Source organism: Sordaria macrospora, chromosome 2 (assembly GCF_033870435.1).
Source record: "Sordaria macrospora chromosome 2, complete sequence".
In the NCBI taxonomy this organism is placed as follows: Eukaryota; Fungi; Ascomycota; class Sordariomycetes; order Sordariales; family Sordariaceae; genus Sordaria; species Sordaria macrospora.
The window spans coordinates 2,647,705-2,667,650 of NC_089372.1; the positions used below are offsets into that span (position 1 = coordinate 2,647,705).

The 19,946-nt window shown below is 53.0% G+C and overlaps 5 protein-coding genes across 5 annotated transcripts; 3 read left to right on the forward strand and 2 right to left on the reverse strand.

Moving 5' to 3' along the window:
* The first annotated feature begins 515 nt into the window (after positions 1 to 515).
* On the forward strand, positions 516 to 3,629 carry SMAC4_04040 (uncharacterized protein). The gene is made up of 3 exons (XM_066090036.1): positions 516 to 831; positions 891 to 1,395; positions 1,460 to 3,629. The coding sequence occupies exons 1-3, from the start codon at positions 682 to 684 to the stop codon at positions 3,430 to 3,432; spliced, it is 2,628 nt and encodes an 875-aa protein (XP_065946100.1). The 5' UTR covers positions 516 to 681; the 3' UTR covers positions 3,433 to 3,629.
* A 939-nt stretch (positions 3,630 to 4,568) lies between these two features.
* SMAC4_04039 (uncharacterized protein) lies at positions 4,569 to 7,313 on the forward strand (the record flags this gene model as incomplete). The annotated part of the gene is made up of 4 exons (XM_024655612.2): positions 4,569 to 4,794; positions 4,903 to 5,459; positions 5,557 to 6,224; positions 6,412 to 7,313. 4 exons carry the CDS (start codon positions 4,569 to 4,571, stop codon positions 6,575 to 6,577), a joined length of 1,617 nt encoding a protein of 538 aa, XP_024511487.1. The 3' UTR covers positions 6,578 to 7,313.
* Positions 7,314 to 7,634: 321 nt separating this feature from the next.
* On the reverse strand, positions 7,635 to 11,847 carry SMAC4_04038 (uncharacterized protein; the record flags this gene model as incomplete). The annotated part of the gene is made up of 1 exon (XM_003348145.3): positions 7,635 to 11,847. Exon 1 carries the CDS (start codon positions 11,352 to 11,354, stop codon positions 7,635 to 7,637), a length of 3,720 nt encoding a protein of 1,239 aa, XP_003348193.2. The 5' UTR covers positions 11,355 to 11,847.
* Positions 11,848 to 14,900: 3,053 nt separating this feature from the next.
* On the forward strand, positions 14,901 to 17,611 carry SMAC4_04037 (uncharacterized protein). Its single transcript, XM_003348144.2, has 6 exons — positions 14,901 to 15,775; positions 15,896 to 15,992; positions 16,072 to 16,162; positions 16,274 to 16,890; positions 17,029 to 17,144; positions 17,238 to 17,611. Exons 1-6 carry the CDS (start codon positions 15,641 to 15,643, stop codon positions 17,361 to 17,363), a joined length of 1,182 nt encoding a protein of 393 aa, XP_003348192.1. The 5' UTR covers positions 14,901 to 15,640; the 3' UTR covers positions 17,364 to 17,611.
* Positions 17,612 to 17,780: 169 nt separating this feature from the next.
* SMAC4_04036 (uncharacterized protein) lies at positions 17,781 to 19,928 on the reverse strand (the record flags this gene model as incomplete). The annotated part of the gene is made up of 2 exons (XM_003348143.2): positions 19,108 to 19,928; positions 17,781 to 19,034 (listed from the first exon to the last, which is right to left on the reverse strand). The coding sequence occupies exons 1-2, from the start codon at positions 19,498 to 19,500 to the stop codon at positions 17,781 to 17,783; spliced, it is 1,647 nt and encodes a 548-aa protein (XP_003348191.2). The 5' UTR covers positions 19,501 to 19,928.
* Between the last annotated feature and the right edge of the window lie 18 nt (positions 19,929 to 19,946).

The window sequence follows — 19,946 nt, forward strand, 5'->3', positions numbered from 1 at the left end:
GAATGACCGCCAAAGCAATCCAGATTCTACTTCTGAAAAGAGGCCCCTGTCGACAATGAGGCTTCTCTTGGCATCTCGTTGTTGCCTGTTCGCTTGGGCCTTTCGGTCCACCAGGGTAACCGTTCACGGCAAGAGGGCCATTCAGGGTCTGACTGAAGACGCCTTCGCTGTGAAAAGAACTGACGACAGTGCAGCGCCTGTCCCCAACCGGCCAATGAGCCGCCGATATGCTCCCAGGTACCGTGGGTGGACCCGTGGCTTACCCCTGACAACACCACCCCGAGTCTGGACTGCGAGTGTGGACCATCCACCTCAGTGTTGCCCTTTTTAGCATGAACCCCCGGTTAGCGATGCCCCATGTTGGTCTCCCATGTCAGCCTCGACAGGCTCCCGGAGGACCTCTCGGTTCCCAAGTCCCACTCGACTGGATATGCCCCCCCAAGCCCCCAATGTATTGGTGAAGAACGTACAGCCGCGCGTGTCAGAACAAAAAGTCCAGAGCCCCCCAAAGATGGATGATCTTTTTCTTCTCTTGTTTTGGTGCCCCATCAGCCAAGACTATCTCTTTGCTGCTTCAGTAGCTACTATATTTTCGGAGCATCTCTTTTTGCTCGTCCTCTGACGTATCGTACGTCAAGTCCACTCATTCTTTCAGTTTCACTGTCACTCCTTTCAGACGGTATGGCTCCGTCTATGCTCAAGCTGGGTGCTGTTGCCCTGGCTTACACCTTTGGTGTTTCTGCCCGTAGCTCTCCTGCCTCCGGCAAGACCTACCAGTTGTCCGAATCTTATAACTCGGGCAACTTTGCTGAAAAGTTCAGTTTCTTTGAGGTAAGAACTTTACATAAATCCAAGACATGACAGAGTGATGCTGACGGATTTGAATAAAGGGAGGCCGCGAGGAGAAGGTGAGGGATCCCAACAATGGATACGTCAAGTACCTGGGCAAGGATGCGGCAGTGTCCTCGGGCTTGATCAAGACCGAGGGTGATGATATCCGCATCGGTGTCGACAGCAAGACTTCCGGTGCTCCCCGCAAGAGTGTCCGTCTCGAGAGTACCGCGTCCTACAACACCGGTCTGTTCGTTGCCAAGTTCAGCCACTTCCCCAAGCCTGTCTGTGGTGCTTGGCCTGCTTTCTGGATGGTCGGCGACAACTGGCCCCAGGACGGAGAAGTCGATATTTACGAGATGTGGTCATTGGCCGATCACAACAGAATTACCTACCACACCGGAACTCCTGCTCAGGTTGGCGAATGCAAGCTCGTCGACGAGACGCACGTTGAGACTACCGAGACCTGGAACTGCGACAACTATGCTACAGGCCAGTGGGTAAATGAAGGCTGCGGTGTGACGGAGAAGCAGGGCCAGTGGGGTAGCCCCAGCGGTGGTGTTTGTAAGTGAACTTGTCTCTTCAACTTCAGAGATCGGGAACTGTGCTAATAATACATCACCTTCAGATGCTATCGAATGGACTGAGGACCACCTCAGTGTCTGGAGCTGGGCCACCGAGCCTACCGACATCGAGAACGGAACTCCCAACCCCGAGACCTGGGGTAGGCCGCACATGTCCGTTACAAGCAAGACCTGTGATGTTGAGAAGGCTTTCAAGAACCTTCGCTTCATCCTCAACATCAACTTCTGCGGTGATGCTGCTGGCCAACTCTTCGGTCTGGATCCCAAGTGCGGTTCCAAGGGCTCCTCTTGCGACGCATATGTCTCCAACAACCCCAGTGATTTCGATGACGTCTACTGGAAGATCAAGTACATCGACGTCTACCAGCTCCAGAAGGGCCTCCCTACCACCACTTCGTCTGCCATCTCTTCGAGCACCACCTCCTCCGCCATCGTCAGCTCGACTGAGACCAGCACCGCCACCGCGTCGAGCTCTACCGTCACCTCCAGCTTCGTCTCTGTCGTCTCCAGCTCCGCTGCTTCCACCTCCGAGGTGATCTCCACTTCCGCTGTTTCCACCGAGGCCGTCTCTAGCTCTGTTGTTTCCAGCTCTGCCATCATCTCTAGCTCTGCTGTCTCCAGCTCCGAGGTTATTTCCAGCTCTGCCGTTGTCTCCGCTTCCGCCGTCCCCAGTTCCGAGGTCGTTTCCAACACCGATGTCTTTAGCAACATTGCCTCCGCCTCCGGTGTTGCCTCCAGCTCCGACGCAGTCTTCGTCACTGCCACCTCTTCCGCGACTCTCCCTACCGAGACTGACGACGATAGCGACTGCGATGATGATGACGAGGGCGACGTCTCCTCCGGCATTGTTGTCCCCAGCGGCAGCGCTACTGTCAGCATTGTTCCCGGCGGTAGCGCTATCCCGAGTGATATCGTCATCCCCAGCGGCAGCGTTGTCCCCAGTGCCAGTGTCATCGAGACTGGCAGCTCTTCGATCATCACTTCTGCTCCCAGCGGTCCTTCCGCCGGTTTCCCGGTCATCTCTTCCTCCGGCGTCGTCTCCGACTTCCCCATTTCCTCTGCTCCTGCTGATCCCTCGGCCTCCGGCGGCTTCCCCGTCCCCAGCGGTATCTCCACCGGCCCCGTCCTCTTCCCTAACAGCACCATCACTGCTTCCCAGGAGTGGACCACCTCTACCATCTACACGACCAGCTACTACACCGTCACCTCCTGCGCCGCTACCGTGACCGACTGCCCTGCTCGCGTCGTCACCTCCGTCATTGCCATCTCCACCACTGTCTGCCCTGTCACGCAGCATCCTGCTGCTCCTACCAACGCTCCCGGCGGCGGTAACGGTGTCCCTGTTGTTCCCACTCAGGTCCCTGGTGGCTGCAACGGCGTAAACTGCCCTGTTCCTACCCAGATTCCTAGCGGCCCCAACGACGGTGGTAACGGCACTCCTGGCAACGGCACTCCTGGCAATGGCACTCCTGGAAATGGCACTCCTGGCAATGGCACTCCTGGCAATGGCACTCCCGGTAACGGCACTCCCGGCAACGGCACTCCTGGCAACGGCAACGGCAATGGTGAGGGTGTTCCCCCTGTTGTCCCCACCGGCAGCGCTCCGGGCACTGGCTCCGGTGTCTGCAACGGCGAGAACTGCCCCGTTCCTACCGGTAGCGCTCCTGGCTCCGGCTCTGGCTCCGGTGAGGGTGAGGTCCCCGCTGTCCCTACCGGCAGCGCTCCTGGCACTGGTTCTGGCAACAATAACGGCTCTGTCCCTCCTGTCGTCCCTGGGCCCATTCCCACCGGCACCCTCCCCGGCAACAGCAACGGCACTTACTCCGTTCCTCCCGTTTCCGGCACCGGCGTTGCCCAACCCCCTGCCCCCATCGGCGGCGGCTCTTCTCCCAGCGTGTCCATCGGCCAGCCTCCTATCCCTACTGAGGATGTGCCCGTGACCGCTGGCGCTGGCAAGAACGCCTTGAGCGTCGGTGTGGCTGTTGTTGCTGGTATTGCTGCTTTGCTTGCTCTTTAAGTAAGCAAAGAGCACCGCAAAAGCGGATGGGTGTAAGATAAAAACATGTGCACATATGTAGATGTAGATTGGGAGGTTTGCTCTTTTGCTGCTGTTGTTGGGATACCATTTTATAATTTCTAGAGTTGACCTTTTTTTTGTGTTGTTACCTTTTTGGATGGAAGCGATGTGGATATGGAGGATATGTGTACATGTTTTTGGAGATAAAGGAAGAAGACAAGAAGAAGAAGAAATAACATCCATTCCCTTGTGGTTGATACTACAACTTATTTATCTCAAGAAGTGATTTTGATGCCCGCCGTTTCCCCCTCCCCTTGTGAGCCCGACTCTTGAGGCAAACTATACCTAGGTATTCAAGTAGAATAACTCAAAAAGATAGATAATCCCCGGATAAAGTTTTTACATAATCCTTCAAGCAGGGTAAGCATAGTGTAGCAGTGTAGGATTCCGCAGCAACAGCGACAGCGAAACATCGGACTTAAAGCGGAGGCTCGAACGAACAACGAATAAGAACCCCTAGAAACTAGATTAGACACTAATATGTGCATACTACACAGTCCAAAGCGAACAGTATGGACTTTCCAAGAACCGATCAACAACAACAACCGCAAGCTATCATTGCACAGATCCATCGTGTAGTGTCGTATTCAACGGCCTGGGCAATGGTCGATTTTTTGCATGCAATGCTAAATGCCAAACGGGTCTGATCATATTGTATCATCAGCATATCATTTCCAAACATGGCTGGTTAACCTTGCATAAGTAAGCTATACATACGACTTTAAGTTGCACTCGACGTTTGCCGGTTGTTACTATATCCCCGGTATCACGGTGGATCTTCTGTTGCTGCGTGAGGTCGTGCGGGCTCGGAAACTAGAGACACTCGAGAATGGTTACCTAGGTCGGCAGGTATTGTCGCGCGGCAGATGGATCTCGAGGAAAGGGGTTTCAGGATGATGTTCGGAATATAGGTATATAAAGACCTGGTTCTTCTTCCTGCTCCCAGGTGGCTCTCTCTTTCATTAACTGGGCTATTAGGTGGGGTACTTGTTTCCCAGCACTTCGTGACCATCGTTACTTTCTATCCCTCAAGCCCTTTAGGAATCAGCTCACGAAACAGGTTCTCCTCTTCCACCATGAGTCTCCTGGCAGACCTCCTGCCAGCAGCCACATGGTGGCATGTTGCCGTGGCCGTCACGGTTTACTACGTGAGCCGGACGATATACCGCCTCACATTGCATCCACTTGCCAAGTTCCCCGGTCCCAAGTTGGCTGCCATCACCAGGCTGTACGAGGGCTACTACGACGTAATTCAAGAAGGGCAGTACACCTTCAAGATCGCAGAACTTCACAAGCAATATGGTCAGTCAATCATAGTCTCCTTTCTCCTTCCCGTAAAATAGGCCAGGTAGTCATGACACACAACGAACGGCGGGGGGGCTAACACAAAAAATCCCCCATCAAAAACAGGCCCCATAATCCGCATCAGCCCCTACGAGCTTCACATCAACGACTCGACCTACTACGAAAAACTGTACCGCAACGACGGCGGCCGGTGGGACAAGTACGACTGGGCGTACGCCGCGCACGGCCGGGGTCTGGACGTGGCCATCAGCGCGCCGGACCACTTTCTGCACAAGGCGATCCGGCAGCCATTATCGCCTTTTTTCTCAAAGGCCAACGTGGGCCGCAAGATGGACATTGTGCGCAAGCACCTGGACAAGCTGCAGGCTATCATGACCCGCAAGGCGAGCACCAAAGAAACGTTCGATTTGGGCGCCGCCATCAGTGCCTGGGCCAGGGACGTGTCGAACGAGTTCATCATGGGCAAGAGCTACGGTAACCTGGACAAGGAAGATTTTGACAAAGACTTCACTACCATGGTTACGGACGAGGGCCGCATGTGGAGATATAACAAGCATATTCCCGTGCTGAGGGTCGCGTTTAGCTTGCCGTGGGATTTCATGCTGTGGCTGGCTGGGTGGTTGGGGGATAAAGGGTTGAAGAATGTTTTTACTCATTTGAAGGTACTTTTTTCATTTCGTTTTGTCATATCATCCGTCCTTTACCTGGGTAGCCAGAGGTATCGTCATGAATTAACACCAAATAATCCCACTCCCACAGGTAACCCTCCACGACACCAAGCAAATCATCGACGCCCACCTTGCCAATACCTCCTCAGAAAAACCTACCTCAACCTCTACCTCTAAAACCCCAGAAACAACCCAAACCCACACAATCATAAACGACATCCTCTCCTCCCCCTCCCTCCCTTCCCACCTCAAATCCCTCTCCCGAATCCACCAAGACGTCTTCGTAATAACCTCTGCGGGGTTCGAGACCACAGCCTCCACTTTACGCTTGATAATCTACAACCTCTTTTCTTCCCCTTCCATTCTCTCCCGTTTACGCTCCGAGCTCTCGCAATTCAACCTCTCGGACCCTTCGAGTTACGAATACCGCGATTTGGAACACCTCCCCTACCTGACGGCTATTCTCATGGAGGGACTCAGACTCAGTCCCGCGGCGGCGAGTCGGTTGCAGAGGGTGGCGCCTGATCGGGAACTGGTTTATCCTGGGCCTCAACAGGGGAATCTGAACGACGACAAGGGAGAGAAAGAATGGACGATCCCCCGCGGAACACCAGTGGGTATGACGCAGATCTTGATGCATTGGGATGAGAGCGTTTACGGGAAGGATGCGAGGGAGTTTAATCCGGAGAGGTGGATGGATGAGGAGTTTAAGCGCAGGATTGCGGGCGGGGAGAGGATGTGGGCGCCTTTTAGCAGGGGGTCGAGGAATTGTTTGGGGATGCAGTGAGTTTTTTGGTTTCCTTTTTTTTTTTTCCTTTTTTTTTTCTTCTTTTTTTTTTTTCCTTCCCTCTTTCATCACTTCCATTTGTTTCGTACCTACATGCCCAACTCTCTGTGTTTCAGGATGGCAACTGACCATGATGCTAACGTGATACTACCCAAACAGTCTCGCTTGGGCAGAGTTATACCTCTGCATCGCGACCCTCGCACAACATTTTGATCTCGAATTCCCAGGTCATAGTGCTGAGGACTTTGAGGCTGCTATTGATGCGTTTGTCATCTTGACCAAGAGTAGGGGTGAGCTGAGGACTGTCGCCAAGGTTCGCGATTGAGCGAGGTAGTTACCTATGTAGGAAGATGATGTTCGAGTAAAATGATGGGTTATGGTTGGGGGGCTGTATTGGGGGGTTGGAAAAATAACAAAGGGGTCAAGTAGAAGCACATAAGTCTAGCTAGGTCTTTAGTCGAAATGACCGAAACGCAGACATTCGAAGAAAAACAAAATCAAAGTCCGTCATCATAAACATCTGAATTGCATTCCTTAACTTTCATCCCCTTCTTCCTGTCATAACATGTCCCTTCAAATATGGTTGGGTTGATAACCTAGAACCCCTTGACCCTTGAACCCTCCTCTATCACATTTCAATCATGATCATCATAAATCTGATATATAACTTCCATTACAAGATGTCCCTTCCCCCATCCATCATCATCGTCACCTATCACCGTCGTAGCCATATAGAGAGAAAAAAGAAAAACAAGAAAGACGAAAACGGGAAACTCTTTCAGGTATATACGTAAAACAAAAACTAGCCCGCCCAGCACGCAATGAAATCGTAGCGGTGATGGCTCTTCCTTATTCCGCTCGTCGTTTGCTCTCTCTCTCTCTTTTCTTCATCTTGTAGGTATATAACCAAGACCGAATTTGTAGAGATTGCGCGCGATGCAGAAATAGACAAGGAGCTGAGCTAAAGCAAAGAGAAGAAGAAAACAGAAATGTGGTATATGTAGCATAGTTTTGTTGAATAAACCCCTACCACAAAAAAAAAAAAAAAAAAAAAAAAAAAAAAAAAAAAAAGAATAAGAAAGGAAGACATGCAAAAAAGGAGTGTCGTCGATTTTGACGTATGTGCGTGTGTATGTATCGTTGTGGTAGTTCATCAGGTCATGCTTTCATTGCCGTGTGTTGTGCTCTTCTTGTTGCTGTTTTCGTTTCGTGCCGTGTAACAGTTCGTATCGTAACCATGGTCATTCCTTCTTCTGAGTCGTTCATGATCAACATGATTGATGCATTCTTTTGTCCGTCTCCATCGTGTTTTGTTTTGTGTTGGCCCATGTACTCCCAGCTCAATATGTTCCTTGTCCTTCAATTTCATGATCTCCGACATATTAAATAGGAGACCCCCTCCCTATCCTAGGCGGTGACCCCCTCCTCGCAGGGGTGCTCATAGCAGGCGGCGACTGCCTCAACTGTTGTCCCGGCTGCTGTCCCGGCTGACCCTGGTTCATCGCAAAGATCTCCCTCCCTGTATCATGCTTGATCACTTCGCCCAATCCATCCCTGACCACTCTCGGATGACTGATCGTCTTCCGCATCTCATCCCTCTTCTTCTCCTTCCGCTTCTCGCTCAGCCTCCGCACAATGTTGACCTTTTCGTTCAAGACAGGTAGGATCTTCTCACTGAGACTACCGCGTCTCTTCATGGGTGGCGGTTGTGGCGGTCCTCCAGCTACAGTGGGTGGGGAAATAGAGGTGGCAGAGTAGCCGGTCGCAAAGGTGGACACGGAAGAGGGAGTTAGGGGCGGCGCTGCTGACGAGACAGCAGGGGGAGGTCGTGGCTGGCGCTGGAAGAGTGCGCCGTAGTTTCTTCGGACGCGGGGCGGGTAGAAGCGGGGGTTTTCGGAGGACATGGAAGGCCGGGTTGAGCTGGAGTCGGGGGAGATCGAAGGTCGAGGAGGCGCTTCAGTAGAGATAGATGGTCGGGGTGTCTCTGAAGGTGATGATATGGACGGTCTGGTGGGTCTTTCGGACGAGATGGACGGCCGTGCCATGGACTGCGCCATAGACTCCAGGCTTTGCCGAATCTTCATGACCCGCAGACTGCCGCTCGGCGTGCGTCGGATAGTCCGCTTGTATTGGTCAGGCACGTCACCGCTATCTGTCGAGTATGAGGCGTCGTACTTTGAGCCGTTGCGCAACGGCATGATGGCGAATGCCTTCTTCATCCTCTGGCTCAGACTCCGTTTAGGCAGCAGACCCGGCCGTTGGGGACGGTTGTCGATGGGCGGGTAGTCCCAGCGCTCCTCGTCCTCGCTTCCGCTGTCTGAGAAATCGGACTGGTAGGATGGCCGCCAGTCAGGGTGAAGCTTGTCTGGCTCGACGGGGGCGTCATCGGCTGTAAAGGACCTCTTCAGGTGGGGTCTCTTCAGCCTATCACTGCTGCCACCATCCGACTCGTAGTTTTTCGTATACTTTGACAATGAAAATGTACGCGTAAGGAACCCCGGACGGGACCCAGTTGTTTCCGAGGTCCGGCGACGGCTTAGCTTCCGGCGGAGCATGGCGAATCCGCTTTCGGGTTTAGGCTCCTCTGGCTCGGGCATATCATCGTAGAAACTACCAAGCTCCTTCTCCTTTTCCGTGGTTGGTGTTAGACCCGAAGGCGTTGCCGGAATGAAATTGATTGCCGGGGGTGGTTTGGGGGGTGCTCTTGGGTTTCTCAAGGGGGAGAAGTTTTCATCACCCCTTGAGAGGTCTTGCGGCGGTGTTATAGGATTTCCTTCGGCATCGGTGGCGGCAATGATGGGGGTGGCTGTTGGAGGAGACCTTTGCCGATCCGAGGAAGAGGCCTCGGATGGCTTATTGGAGTGGTTTACAATCATCACAGACTTGTTCTGATGCGGGTAGATCGGTATCGCTCTCGCCTCTGATACTTCGGCATGGGAGGCGCCCGTCTCTACGGAAGCTTGCGAGAAAGGGGTATGTTGAACAGAATTCCTCTTGTTGTATTCGTAACTGTGACGAGGACCGCCATCATCATTGTGATCAGCAGGAAAGCTACGCGGCGTTCGCGGGTCACTGTTGTCAAAGTTGCTTGACTGAATCGAAGGGGAGAATTTGATGTTGATAGTCCCAGACTGACGTCGCTCTGGTTCCAAGTCGTTTCCGTCAATCGTCCTGCGGTATTGTCTAGACGTATTTACCGGCTTTGGAGGCGGCCGCTTTTCCCTCTGTAGTTTTTCTACTGCCCGTTCAACTGTTTGCGAAGCTTTCTGTTGCTCGTAGAGTGCGTCATGGGCTCGGAGGCTTTCCGCCGTGAGAGACCCCGTCCTTGACACGTTGCGACTGGTAGTAGCGGAAAGAGAAGATGACCGCCTAGGGATGTACGGCGGAAAGTCGGCAGTTCGAGGATCGCCGGCTCGAGATCTGTCAGATTCGGAGATGTTCCTGCTGCGCCGCGGCTGGTCCATATATATGTCAATAGTAAAGTTGCTCGCGGACGCCTGTGACCGTCGCCCAACGGAACTCAGGCTTTGGCTCCGTTTAGATCTCCGACTGCTCATCGAACGAAGAGAAGGAGGTTTTCCATTGGACTTGAGGGAGGTCCGACGCTCTGGTACGATCACCACAGGTATTGACCCAGTTTTCCACACATCCCTCCTGGCTTTCCGGCTGGAGGTGGAAGTGGTTGAAAAATAACTTTCGCGGGGAGGACCGCCTGATTTTTGCTCAAGCTGTGGTCGTCGTTGGAAGACTTCTGGTGCTGGAGCCAGAGCCGGAGCCGGGGCTGGAGCAAAAGAAGTGGTTGATTGAGCAAGATCGGAGACAGAATCACGCAGAGGCAGAGTGGGCTTTCGTACGTGTCGGAGTGTGTTGCGTCGCTGAGAACCCGTATCATCACCGACGACAATAGTGCCCATAATCGTGGAGGTGGCGGACTGGTTGGAAGTCGTGGAAAAGCGCCGCGTGTCCCCACTCGTCGATGGCTCTGAGCGAGGGAGGGCCCGTTGCTGTTCCTCGAGGTTCATGGCGCGTAGAGGTAGTACTCTCGTCATCGCAGCTGTTGTTGGTGTAATTGTTGTCGTGGTGGTTGGCGGTTCCATAAACACCGAGTTGCGATTTTTGGTAGCGTTCCATCTGGGTGCCGCACGTCGCCTGCTGACAATCACATTCCTTTCCAGATTTTCGTCCCATTCCTCAACCACCTCTTCTTCAGAATTCAAGTTTCCTCCCTGCGTTCCCTGGCCGCCCCACCCTCCCTCGTACGCATCTCGCCCAAGCTGAACTTCCCTCTCTGCTGCTGGCGTTAATCCATCTCCAACGCTTGAGTTCACCCCGATGTCAATGCCCAAACCTACAGTCTGCGGTTGCAATTTTGCTCCTCTGTTAGCCTGACGGATCGTACTTCGCGATGTTCCCCTCGACGACATCTCGGGCCGCACAGTCGATTTTCCGTCATCCTCATCTTCTGGAGTGATAGGGGCTTCGGGTGCTGTCTTGAATGATTCCGATCTTGAATCTACTGTCGTCGCTTTGGATGGCATCCGATCGTCAACAAGAAGCCGTGGTCGGGGCCGGGACTGGCCTGAGAACTGGGACTGAGCCTCAGGCTGGGTTTGGACCTGCAGCTGGGGCCGGGCAGGACGTTTTGGTGGTTCAGGAGCCGGCGGGGGAATTCTTTCGGGGGTCAAGTTCGGAGTTGGTGGAGTACGTTGGTTCGGTGGCGTGGTTGGGGGACGTGGTTGAACATGCTGCACATTATCGGTGCTTTGCAGCGGACTGCCCGAGTTTGTTGGGCTTGACTGGTCTATTGATTGCATCGACTTGGCTGATGACGAGGTACGTGAATGGGTAGGCGGCGTCGGGGGCGGTTCGGGGCCGGCCGGTCGATATCTTGACCGTCGTAGCTGGGTAGTCCGCGAAGGCCGAGCGGGACTTGAGCTTCGCGAACCAGTCGACGATGCTGTACCCGGTCGGGGCAAAGTTTTGTGTCTTCTGAAGATGCGCTGTGGACTTTCCGTCCCATCCGCATTCCGGACCATGGCATAGTCGGCTTCAGAGTGAACCATATTGGGCACCGCCGGCCCAGCATCAACATTCCCTCTCATGACAACTCAAAAAGAAAAGTGAGGTGAGTGTTGAAGATGTAATGAGTTTTAAATGTTTCTTTTTCTTCCTTCCTCTCTCTTCTTCTTCGTCTGCTTCAGTCTCTTGATCCAAGCCAGGATGCGCGCATGTTGTGTGTGTGAGTGTGTAACTACAGGTGTGGATTTGATAAGGCTTTGAATGACGGGGAGACGTTTGCTTGTTGGGGCCCCTCTGGGAGTCAAGACCCTTGAGGCTCAGCAGCAGTGCCGAGTGGCTACCTCTATTAAGTCGGCGTCGGGTACCTTGCGTTGGGTACGACACAGACTTTTCTTTCCTCTTTTATTTCGGCCGGATTGCGACGGTCGGGGACAGATTCCACTATGCCAGCGGCCTTTCTGAAACACAGACAAGTGGCTCCGATGGACACCTTCCCGCTGGTTTGTGCTGGCAAGCTGGGCGCAGGAGAGACTGGCAAGACCGGGGAGACTGGGGATGCTGGGGAGTGGCAGAAGCAAGCAGTGGCCGCCGTTTCATGACCGACCTTTTTCGTACACGTACAAAGCCGGTGGAGGCAACGGCTTCTCGTCACCAATCGCGCCGTCGACAGCGGTGTCAGTGGGAGCAGCGGCAGTAGCAGCAAGCAAGCACTCAAAGACTCCACGAGACAAGCTAGACCCAGGATGCTATTAGGTCCCGGCGCATGGTCCAAGGGGAAAGGGAAACAAATAGGCTTGATTCCTTCCTCTCGAGTGGGGCGGGTCCTATGAATGGTATATACCAGATCTGGCGTCTGATTGCTGAGTTTCGAATCCTCGGGACGGCAGACAGGTTGTCGATGAGTGGTTCGAACAGCGTCAAGGTGTTGTTGTTGTGGCTCGTCGTGGTCGAAGCAATGGAGTGGCTCGAGACTCGGGAGAAGTGGAAAAGAGAAAGGACAGGGCACGCTGGGCTTGTGTGAAGGGCAGTTGAATGGGCCTCGACGGTCTGAATGGCCTGGATGGGTGCGCTTCGCTGGGCCTAGGCTGGATGGCGTTGAGGCGGCTCAATGGTTGGTGATTGGCTGGGAATATGACGCAGCAGGAAATACGAATAGAAATGGGGATATGGAAATGGAAATAGCCACAGCAAGCTCGATCTGGACTGTCTGTTTTTTTTTCGCTGGACGGGTCTGACGGGGCCTTTCTGCAGGTCGCAAGATGGAGCAGCAGCAGCAGCAGCTGTCCAGAGCCCGCCGTCTAAACTGGCAAGACGGCTTTGACTGGCGCAGGCACAGCTGGCAGTATGGATCCGGATCATGAAAATCGGACAGTGATTCGATGCAAGTCGTTGACCGTACTTTTGGCTTTTTTTGATCCTGACCCCTGGTTGCCTGGCTAACGTTGTTTTTCTCAGGCGACGGGAATTATTGTCGATGTTGTTGCCGATGTTGTTGCCGATGTTGTTGCCGATGTTGTTGCCGATGTTGTTGTTGATGTTGTCGATACGTGGTCAAAAAGTTGCAAATAGGGACTGATGGAACTGGATATGAGGTGGGAGCATATGAGTGAGGAAAGAGGCAAAAAACAATGACATGCACATGGGAACCATTCATGGGGCGATCATAGACCCTGGTTCGCGGGTCTTTTTAGAAGCCTCAATCAGGGAAATGGTACCGTCTTTCCACCCCAGATTTCTTATAGAGAGAGGGACCTGACTGACGTCGAGCGGCACCAATTTTACCTGCCCGGCTTAGCACATTCAGGAACACCCGACAACCTTTCTCATTCAATGTTGTCAGTAATCAGTGGCACCCCTTTCGGTGCAACCTAGTGTGGATGATGGGATGGAGCGAGAGCGATAGTGGACAGATGGGCCACTGCATCGTTGCCCTGTCTGCATATTGTTTGGACAATGTCCTCCATCTGTGTCTTCCATGGTCCACACATGGGACAAAAGGGGATCCTCTCTCTTTCAGTTCTCCTCTTTCTCTTCCGTCCTCCTTGCGGCGTCACGCCTCAACAAAAAGTGGCACCTGCGCCTCCCCTTTTTTTTCTGCTGCTTGTGCATCCATCTGCATCATTCTTTGGAAGATTCATCATCCTCTTCTCCATTTCCCAACCTCCTCAGACCTCAAGTGCTGACCGTTCCGGGTCATGTCTTGCCGCCCTCACCGTCGTCGAGCTAGGCGTGCTGGGTACCTCTGGCTGGAACTGAACTATATGGAGGTAATGTTCAGGTACCAGATGGAAGAAAGTCGGGGTAAAAGGTACTACTGAAGTCTGAAACGAACCTTTTGTCCAATGAGATCAATCATATGAAGCCAGCCCCAAAACCCCTCCCGTCTTCTGTCCTCAGTCTTGGCCTCATCCTGGCATCCAAGCACCCATGTGAGTGGTCGGCAGGCAAAGACCCGACGACCGCTATAAAAGTCCAAAAACACCACTAAACACAAAACCCAGCTGCGCCCATCGGTCAAACCGTCGGGTTGCTTTGCAGGCTCGAGCAGCAGGCTCTGAGCATTCAAGAGGCTCATGGCCACCGATTCGATTCGATGCTGTGAGATGCATGTCGCTGGCCAAGGTGAACAGCCCCGAAAACAGGGTCCAGGCCGGGGCGGAGCACCATATCGCTACCCGACCAGCTGCCGGTTTCCCATGTTTTCATCCATGCCACTATCGCGACAACCACGGCGACGGCGGCGACTGCGGCATCAACAAACATGGCCAGCGTTATGAGAAGAAGAGTCCAGTCATCCAGTCCAGTCCCGTAAGACAAATGACTGCGTCTTCAGCTGGCACAGTCCTCCCTCAATTTCTTCGTCCCCTCAAACACCTGCACGCGTAGGGATGGTGCAGTTCATGGGCAACGAATGACTCCCAATGCCGTCAAGTGTCAAGTGGCACCATGACAATTCACAGAGTGTGTCCTGTTACACCCGCTCTCGAGTGTGAATATCGGGTTTTATCTTTACCTATTTAAGACCCATGATCTGATCTGTCTTTGAACGTTTCTGCTGTTGTTGGTTGCCGTTTGGTCTTTGACATTGCCCGGCTTGGAGCTTCGACTGTTATAATTCGGACGTCGTTACAAGCCCATTTGGCTCACACCACATCACAGAGTCATGAATGTCGTTGGCCTCGAGGTTTGAGATATGGCAAGCGCCCAACCTCTGGTCGTCGGCGAGCTACCCAGTTAAAGAGGGAAAATCCTACCAGCCACGCTGTGTTGACAGCAACATGAAATGCGTAGTGCGCTTCCAACATGTTGATAACCTCTTCCACAAGATGCCGGTTCTGCGATTGCGGCGATCGATGGTTTGATGCTGTGCGGTTGCGATAAGACAATGAAACACAGTACCAAAATCTGAATCTTCTGAATCTTGTAAAAGTGTTAGTGTCCTCAACTGCCAGAATGGTAATATCTCGCTTGCCATGTTAGCACACTATCCCTCTATATCCGAGTATGCCCAAAATGGACATGAAATGGCATCCCCTGCAGAATGGCAGAGGTCCTTTCGATGTCATATCTCCCAAAGATGGACAAGAACCTTTAAATCACGGGAATATGCATCTCCGGCAGATAGTACTCTCGCTCTTATCTCAGCCCCGCAGTCATTGAGACGCAACTACGATGCTGAAGCCCAACATACGACTGGATATCTCATCATCCATCATACCGTTCCAGGAGATTCCTACTTGGAATGTTTACGATCGGTGGCTGCTGCACCTCATCCCGATATTTCCATCAATGGTACCAATGAGCTCGCATGTCGGCGTGGGAGTGTCCTGGATATCATACATCCCCTCCGTCGACGGCAAGCTTGCAATTGGCCCAATATCCAAATATGTCTGGCTCTTATCTACTGCGCATCACCTCTTTCCCACTTACGACAGCTCTGCTTCCTCATTCTCAAGTTGTAGTTTACATAACAAGAATCTCCGCATTGCATTGTGCACTTCAATCGACCATGGCAAGCAAGGTCGCATGAACAGACTTGGACATGTTTCCCCGTTGGACGATCGACAAACAACCTATCAGTGACGAGACGTCGACAGCGAGCCTACCATTCGAGATAGGTGAAGCTCTGGATGGTGAATAACGAAAACACAACACTCGACAGCACTGTTCTACACGATGTCTCGCTGCTGCAGTGAGGAACGGGATATACCATGCTGCTTGACCCAATCGATGAGAATGGAGGGGTTCCAAGGAGACACTGCGGGAAATATCGATAAAAGGTCATGGTCCCAACCCCTCTTCAGATCTCGAGAGGATCATTTGTCTCTCGTCTGTCATTGAGACGCATTATCGGGAAGATTCGAACGAAATGTTACGCCCAAGCTGCATTGCCTCTTGTCTCGCTGCTCTGGCGGCAGCACATGGCGACCATAGTCAAAAGGTCGTGGCAGGCCCTCATCAAGGCTTGTGGTACAATCACTTGCCCGGGGATGGAGGCACTCAGGTATGCTGGATTCGAAAAAAAAAAAAAAAAAAAAAAAAAAAAAAAAAAAAAAAAAAAAAAAAAAAAAAGAAAAAGACTCAGTGTTTGCCGAGGAGGAGTTGAGACTGACGCCACCAACAGGCTGATTCTGTCTTCTCCGGCATCTCGACCTTTGGCCGTCTACCGTACCTACCATGTCTTGCCAGCAAAGATATCAACTACGATATTGCCTTTATTGGTGAGTGGCCGGCCGTCTTAGCTCAACACCTCCATGAGAGACAAATTCTGGCAACTAACTAACTGTCCCTATATTAAAGGCGCCCCATTTGACACCGGCACTTCATATAGACCCGGCGCTCGCTTCGGTCCATCAGGAATCCGTCAAGGATCTCGTCGTTTGAACCTATAGTATGCCCCACCCACCCGTCTGCTCTACATATTCTACCGCTAAATCATCTCATCATCATGTCCATACCGACACTAACTAACGCCTTCTCCGTCCGTTCCCCTTATATATAGCGGCGGCTACAACGTCCCGCTAGCCACCAACCCCTTCAACAGCTGGGCCACCGTGATCGACTGCGGCGACATCCCCGTGACCTCGTACGACAACACCTTTGCGCTCTCGCAGATCGAGCAAGGTCACCACTCCATCCTCTCCCGCGCCCCCGCCACCGACGCCCACAAGCCCGGCCCTTCCCTCCACGGCGAGACCCTCCCCCGCGTCATCACCCTCGGAGGCGACCACACCATCACCCTCCCGCTTCTGCGGAGCATCAATCGCGCCTACGGCCCCGTGTCCGTCATCCACTTCGACAGCCACCTCGACACGTGGCGGCCCAAAGTCTTTGGCGGGTCCCCCTCGGAGGTCGCGTCCGTCAACCACGGGACGTATTTCTGGCATGCCGCGCAGGAGGGACTGCTGAGGAACGATAGTAATATCCATGCGGGGATACGCACGACGCTGAGTGGCCCGTCGGATTACGAGAATGATGGGTATTGCGGGTTTGAGATTGTCGAGGCTAGGGAGATTGATACCATTGGGACGGAAGGGATTATTAAGAAGATTCGGGAGAGGGTGGGTACCGAACGGCCGGTTTATTTGAGTTTGGATATTGATACTTTAGATCCTGCTTGTTAGTATTCCCTTTCTGTCTTTTTTTTTTAAAAAAAAAATATTTTTTCTCCCTCTCTCTTCCTCCCTGGTTTGCCCCGTTTAATGGTGGGAAGTGGGAAGCTAGGTAACTAACGAGTGAGCGCTTGTGTACAAACAGTTGCCCCAGCCACCGGCACCCCCGAGACAGGCGGATGGTCTACCAGAGAGCTTAGGACCATTCTAAGAGGGTTGGAAGGAATCAATATCATTGCTGCTGATATTGTTGAGGTTGCGGTAAGTTCTTCTTTTTTTTTTCCGGTCGTCTCCTCCTCGCTTCCTTTCTTAGAGCTCTCACTCACTGATGCATCTTTAACCCTTTCTATCTAGCCTGCCTATGATACCAACGCTGAGCACACGACCATGGCGGCTGCCGATGCCTTGTACGAGATCATGAGCATCATGGTTAAGCGAGGACCGCTTAGCGTAACCAGTGCGCCGCCGCGCGATCTCTAGAGCCTTTCATCTGGCGGATGAGGAGGTATAACTCTGAAGACAGACAAGTCGATACAACCGAGTGGTAGATGAGTGTGGTTTGGCGCTTAGAAAGGGGTGAGGGAAGCTGTCAGGGTTTTGGGTATGAGGTGACAGGAGCGAGATCAGCATTCAAGTGTCATAGTGAATGACTTACTTGGTGGTATCCGAGTGGTTTTTGGAAAGATGCCTTTCGGTGATTTTGCCTAAACCTTTTTATTCAAGTGTCCTTACCAGTTCTTCGTCTCACTTACCAGAATCCCTCATACATCTTGAGAAGCACAACTCAAAGCGATACCCCTTGTTAGGTTCTCAGGAAAAAAGAGTGTACGACAACAAGAGTATCACGAAGCAAAACATTACAAACGAGCGAACAAACCAACGCACATCCCTCCTCCATTACCGCCTTATTACCCTCCTCTCCACCCATCTCGCTGGGATAAACACCACCACCGCGCACAAAAACGCCATCTCAAAGCCCACATCCCCATACCTTCTCACTCCCGTTCCATCCTCTTGTCCCCCCGGAATCAACTTCGCCACAACGCCTGTATACCAACTCGAACTGAATCCCAAAAGCCCACCCACAATCCCCGCCACGAACCCCAGCCCACCCCCAACCCCCACCGGCATTTTTTCCCTCGTATCCCACGCCTCCAGGTCATAATCAGCACAACACCTCCGCAACCCATGCCGAAAAAGATAATGCTCCACCACCATAACAGCCACAAAGCTCGTTACCCAGCACCCCAACAGGCCCAGGAAGTTCTGCAAGAACACCAGCAACTTATCCCTCCCGACCAGGGACAGCAGCACCACGGCTATGAGCAAGCCCACAGTCCAAATGAACCGCGGCACAACCGCCAGCTTCCTCGAAAACTGCTGGATGGACAGACTCGCGCTATAAAACGAGATGGAATTCGTCGCTATACCCGAGAAGGCGAGCAGCACGAGCAAAAACTTGGCGAGGCCGGTGGGGTAAATGATGGTCTGGATCAGAAAACCGATGCCGCCGGTGTTGTACGCGGCAGACCAGGCTGGACGGGAAGAAAGAGCCGAAGAGACGACGGCGCCAAGAGACATGGCGAAGCAAGTGGGGAGGGCCAGACCGAGCGTGGTGAGCAGGAAGATCTTGATGCGGGAGGTAGAGACGGGGTATTCGACGTAGTAATCTGCCACGATGGAGGCCCAGGAGACGGAGGAGCCGTAGACTACTGAGAAGAGTTTCAGGGAGGCGGCTGTCTTTGCTGGGCCCGACAGAACAGATTGGAGGGGGGTGGTGGGTTGGGCTTGGGCTTGGGAGTGGGATTGGGACTGTTGAACGGCGGGTACGGCTTCGGTGTACAGGGTTATAAAAACAAACGCCATCACCAAGCCCGCGAACTTGTCGTACGCAAACACGGCTTTGAGGCCGATTATGGAGACGACGAAGCTGATGGCAGTGGACAGGACCACGCCGATCTCGAGATGGATGGCGCCGTCCGAGACGGCGGCGAGGGCAAGGCCGCTGGTGATCGAGCCGACAGATGACCAGCCGATTTGCCCAATCACGTTGAGGATCGCGGCTGCTTTCGACGGCCACCAGCCGAGGGAGTAGCGGGAGATGGAGATTTGGCGGAGGCCGGTGCTGGGGCCTAGGGTGGCACACCATCCCTTTAGGTTTTGCATATTGTCAGTACCTATACTGAGGAGAAGGGTTGCAAGATCTGTCCTGAGTGAGACCTACAGGAACGGCACTCCCTAGGAATGCGGCTGTGGTGATGATAGTGAGTGATGTTCTCAGATCCAGTCCGAGTGCCGTGCCCAGGAAGCCAGTTGCAAAGCAGGCTAGATTCAGGGTCGAGCTCATCCAGAGCAGAAACATGACGGCTTGGTTGTGCCATACAGCGTATTGAGGGTCGCGATCTTCCGGTGTCTTTCTCTGGACTGCGCGGGCTTCGATGCCGAGCTTTCTGTCTAGAGCACCTTCATAGTGCCGGAGGGTATCGAGCCAGGTGATATGGCGTTCTTGGGGAGGATCGTTGTTCCTAGATGACAACGGTTTCTCAGGTTTCTCCTCCCGGATATCCTTGGCACCATCGGCCCCGATTCTGGATTCCTCGTCGGTACTGTGGTCCATTGTTGAAGTAGTATGGGTATTAGGTATGGTACGTGTAGGTAAGGAGAGCGAGGGAGCAGCAAAGTATATGGGAGGTAATATTTCCTAGGATATTCATACGTAGATGCGGTTCGAGACAGATAACTCTTGTTAATGATATTGAATGCATTCCCAAACGTGGACGAGTACGTCCAGAAGGAAAACTTAAAGAATCCTACATCTTCGCTTGACATTCTGGTCGGCTTCTGTCATACCCTGTGCAAGTTGTTGCATACTACCGATCAGAACTTTGTAGGAAGGTGCACCTTGGACTTGTGAGGCAAAGGACCTACCGGTGTGGTCAAAAGTGTCCAGCTCATTGTCACCATCACAAGACGGAAGGACAACCACATAACCGGAAATCTGCGCGCGGGATGCGGTTCAGCAGGAGCAACCCGAAAGAACAGCATCGTACTGTTACCGTGCCG